This window comes from Penaeus japonicus, unplaced genomic scaffold (genome assembly GCF_977035675.1).
Source record: "Penaeus japonicus unplaced genomic scaffold, GWHDUDI00000001_assembly GWHDUDI00000011, whole genome shotgun sequence".
NCBI lineage: Eukaryota > Metazoa > Arthropoda > Malacostraca > Decapoda > Penaeidae > Penaeus > Penaeus japonicus.
This window is the reverse complement of record NW_028234413.1, coordinates 34534346-34539345: the sequence shown is the minus strand read 5'-3', so window position 1 is coordinate 34539345 and position 5000 is coordinate 34534346. Positions and strand designations below refer to the sequence as shown.

Below are 5000 nucleotides of genomic sequence, written 5' to 3'. Positions count from 1 at the left end.
TGCATATGTGTGTGTTGATGCTCTATGTACACCTATGTATCTGTATTGAGGCACTGTCACTTCCCCCACAAACCTACTCCAATACTGCCACATATCCTACACATAAGTGGTCATATTTCCTGCATAAAAACAAGTATCCAGCACATTACCTACACAAAAACTAAATTCTACAGGGCAGACTAGCCTAAACCTAAACCTAAACCAACCCTAACCAGCACATTTTACTAAATAGCAACTTAGTACCAAGCATACTTCCTACACCTGTATGCAGGAGACATGCTGTGTCTCTGTAGGAAATGTGTCACGGCTCTAAAAAAAACTGCCAAATTTGTAGACGCGTCCTGTAGGAAATGCGGCGCGGCCCCTCCGTATTCGTGCGTGCATCCCAGCCCCTTGGTACTCTCTCCTCCGCTCTCTCTATGCTATCTGAACAGTCACTTCCGCCGCCCGGTCTGGTTAGACGGACATTCCCGGTACATTCCTTCACTGATAGCTTCGCGCTGACTCCATACTCTCCTATCATCTCAATATCAGTTAATACGTCATTTCTTTCTACCCTTCCCCTTCCTACTCTTCCCGCAATTATGTAAGCACCATATTACACCATGCGTTAACGCGCAATACAGGAGATAGCACAGTACTAATTATTACAACGACGCGACGCGAGATCATAACTAACTTTATACCATCTGTATTTCCACCACGCTTTTACCATCAACGTCACTCACCCCCACTGATAATGACAACCCCTCCCTTTCCCCCCACCCCCACCCTCACCCCTACCCCCCTTCCACCACGCTACCGATATGGACGGAGTCGTTGCCAACAGGCGAGCCTTCAAAAAAAAAAATAATAATAAACGGGAGAGAGCCAAGGTATAAATGTTCTCCTGTCGTGTCACGTCCCTTGCACTTTCCGAACGAACAACCCTGAGCGAGACCGAGAAATCACTCCCCGCTCTCTCCCGTCAAGAGTGACGAGAGGGAGTGGGGAGTGTGAGGGGAGTGGGGGGGGGGGGCTGCAGCATTTGTGACTCTGGAGGGTTGTGGGAGGAAGGGTTGTAAATGTGTTGGCTCTATTCGCTGGCTGAAACTGTTTGACTCACTATAACGATTACAAAATCATGATGTTCCCTCGCCCCCATATTCAAATATTAAAACACGAGTATCTCTCTCATTTATATATCTATATCTATATCTATATCTATATCTATATCTATATATATGTGTGTGTGTGTATTTATAAATCTATAAACAAACAAACAAACACACACACACACACAGACACACACACACGTATTTATATGGGTAAAACCATAATTCATCTGCCAGTAAAACTATATTTGTCCATCCAGCCAAAATTCTTTCAAATGAATATAGCATACAACAATTATCTTCAACAACCTTATTTTTGAAACAAGTGCAACATGAAATTCTGTACAGCATTATGTCAGAGGGGAAGATTTTGAAGAGAACAATGCCAAAGGTTTTTTCCCCAAGAGGCAAAGTGATACCAAATACACCTCCAGCTTAAACTGAACCAAAACATTTTACCTGAAGTTAACAACAAAAAGTATCTCAGACAGTTACAGAGCACGAAATTGAAAGCATGCAAGATGAGAGGGATAGAGGTTGCTGCAGAATTCATAGATGATCAAAATGTTGTGGAAAAATTAATTTACTCATATGGATATACTAAAATCTTCAAGGCCATCAAGGAGACAATATTTAAAGTAAAAATGCCATCATAGAAAAAATACATAACCTACACAGTAAAGCATTAATCATAATCCTATCCAAAATATTTCAAAAATTCATCTATATACAATTTACTGATTAGTCAACACAGGCTAATGAATTACTTATTGGTTTAAAACAACCATCACAGCCAATGTTCACTAATCTACCATAAGAAACATTCCATTCAATGAAGAAAAATGAGCAACAGGAAAAAGCCACACTAACAATAACTTCATGCTAGACAGCTCATGACACATAATGCATAACAAAAGACCACTACCATGACCAGCAGTGCAATGGCCCTGCATGTGTCCACTCAACCATGGAATAACCAAAATTTGTGAGAGTGTTTTCTCTTTTCTCTGACTGGAAGGAAAGAACAGGGTCGTACGACCTGTATTCAACTTATTTTCTGCCCCGTCACAATGCGTATTAATAATGGGAGGAAATTGTTGGCAGGTTTATTTCTTAACAAAGACTGGATACTCCATCTCAGCTTGGGATCAGGTTCCTCTCCCTCTCTTGAACTTTTATACTCAACTAATTCAAGGAACACACCAGTATCACAAGCAGGTTTGGTCCAACATGAATCAATACCAAGTTGCTATCTGTGATAACTTGACTAGGTATAATACTGTAATTTTTACATGAAACTAAACTATATCAACAACAAGAAAGTAAGCAGTCTTAAGAAGGAAACTCTGAAGAGACCCATCTTGTCTTAAATAAACTGTATTGCATTTTCTCTTGCAGAGGTCTGGTGCAAGCTTAACCTGCCCACCACGGGTTGCATCTCCAGATGTACAGTCTCGGAAGGGCATCTTAAGATGTTCTTTTTTTTCCTATGATTTTCAATATTAATGGTATGATATATTATATGGTATAAAAATACTAACACTAATTAATATTTGGTATGACCCCTTACTTAAACAACTAAAGAATAAATAGTTTGTAATCTCAAAAGAATTTGCATTACAGAAGTGATCCCAACCAATGAACCATGTCTGCCATGGAGAGGTTAAACACTGGGGACTTAACTGTTTAATTTGAAGTCATTTTTATTAAAGCTGTTTCAACTTTATATTTTCAACACATTACTTTATTGTACTTGAGGATTTCATAACATAGGACACTGCTTTCATGGAATACTGCAGCCTCCAGTGATTTACTTTCCTTTTCACTCTGTTTAACAGTCTTCAACTTTTCATTCAGGGATGTTGCTCTGAAAAGGGAATATGTTTCAAAAGTCTCCCCATTAGGCCTTTAGTTTTTGTTGCATTAGAAGTTCTGCACTGAGATACATATTTTTTTCATTATATTAAAGAAAAAAAAAAAATCTTACCCTCTTCAATTAATTCTTGTTTCTTCTGATACACTCTGCCTTTTGCTTTCTTTATCAGGCAACAACATACATCAGATCTAACCTTAATGCAGTTGTCACTTCAATACAAGAACTGCAATTAAGAATTCTAGCAACTAGCATGGGTGTCAAGTTCCCACAAAAAATCTTTTGTATTTTCTAAGAAAAGATATACCTGAATGCTACAAGAATTTTAATATAAGACTTGAACTCTCCTTTCTGTTGCAGCTGCCCCAGAATGCAACAAATGCTGTATGTCTTAGTAATCAGGTTAAGTAACTGCTTCCTTAATTTTTGCTCTGTCCATTTTGACCTGCTACACCTTATGTTGTCGGGTCTGGAAAAGCGACAAGAAGTTTTGGAATCTTTTTTCCTTCTCATCTCGTAGTTTTCTGAGTAGAATTTATTCATTTAGTACAGTGTTGCCCGACTCTTCACAAATATGATTCCATTCTTGACTCGAGTTATCTTACATTTCCAAACACTAACCAACCAACCCATGGCTCCATCCCAAAAAGACAAGAGTGTCTTAAAGTAACTTAATAATCTTTCTACAACAATAACTAGACTATATAAACTTCTTAACCACAGAATTACTGTGTCTTTATACAAACTACATCGCTGAGTTTGGATGCCTTTCCTTTGCCATTATCATTTGCTGGTCCTTTGGGCATAGGAGTATCAACATATGAAATATTACGGAAGACGGTAACATGACCTACGAAAATAACAGAATCCATAAAGATAATATTTAAGTAAAATTGCACTGAATGTAATTTTTTTTTGACAAACAATAGGAGTTGCTGAACTACAAATCTCCATTTCTATAACTACTTGCATCATTCAGTAATAAAAATGTATTCATCAAATCAAAAATTATCTATAATGGGACCACATAGAGTACATACATTCTGACAAGACTTGGACTGGTTCCTTCTTTGATAAATCGACAGGGAAGTCCACAAGAAACCTTATTCTAAACTGAATGTAGTGGAAATTTGTTAACCATTGCTGGAGCACAACTTACAGAGAGCACAGCATTATGATGCATAGCTCTGTGGATTATGATAAGCACTTTAAAAGCACTACATTTACTTTTCTACCTAAATTAATACAAAAATACTATGACAAATACACTATACATAACAAAAAAATCAGCTTTAAGGTAATAATCATTTTACTTTTATAACCCATTGTGGATGGGTGTCATGACATTTATGATGATGCAAGAGCTTTGGCCTGACGACGAGCGTCATGACGTAAATGATGTCTGGGGATTTGGGATCACTGTACTATTTTATTGTGCTATGAGTAAGGAGTGAGTGATGATGACAATTGCAGTCATGATTACTCTAATTACCATAATATTAAGCAAACCTAACATCCAAAACCTAGATGGCACCACTTTCTTCTAGCACCATAGGAGAGAGAGCCTTGAATGGCACCCATCTATGGTCTCTAGCAAAAACTATATTTAGAGAGCGGTGGCACACAGCAAGTTACTGAACTCTTGCTCTAAAGTAACGCCAATGAAGGATGTGCAGGCAGAACGAGAAGAGGAGGTTGACTCAGATCATACCCAGTGTCTAAAATGTGCTCCTGTGCCCATAGGGATGCCTTATACTGTGGCACTCACAGTCATAAGCACAGGTTTCTTTCCTCTTCCCTACCTCTTCATGTTATCTTCATTGTAGATGGCTATATATTTCATATTTGTTAATGACATCACACAAATATGAAAAAATATTTTTTTTTTGTCCTCCCATACAACAGCAATACTTCTACCACACCGAGAATAACAAAGATAATGAGCTGATGTGGATCATAAACTACAATTTTAGTCAACTGCAGCTTCAATAGAGCCTGTCATATTTTTTTACGTCTCTAACAGGGGGTTCCAA

General features: G+C 38.0%; 1 protein-coding gene across 3 annotated transcripts in view; it reads right to left on the bottom strand.

Moving 5' to 3' along the window:
- Positions 1-5000, bottom strand: part of LOC122260727 (uncharacterized) — an 18972-nt gene that overhangs the window by 12807 nt on the left and 1165 nt on the right. The window contains exon 1 of one of the 3 annotated variants that reach the window (XM_043028127.2): positions 262-712. The exons of the other annotated variants lie outside the window; for them this stretch is intronic. Coding sequence (XP_042884061.2) covers positions 262-278 — 17 coding nt within the window. The 5' untranslated portion in view covers positions 279-712. Of the gene's footprint in view, positions 1-261; positions 713-5000 lie in introns of those variants that run through there. 3 annotated transcript variants of the gene reach the window in all.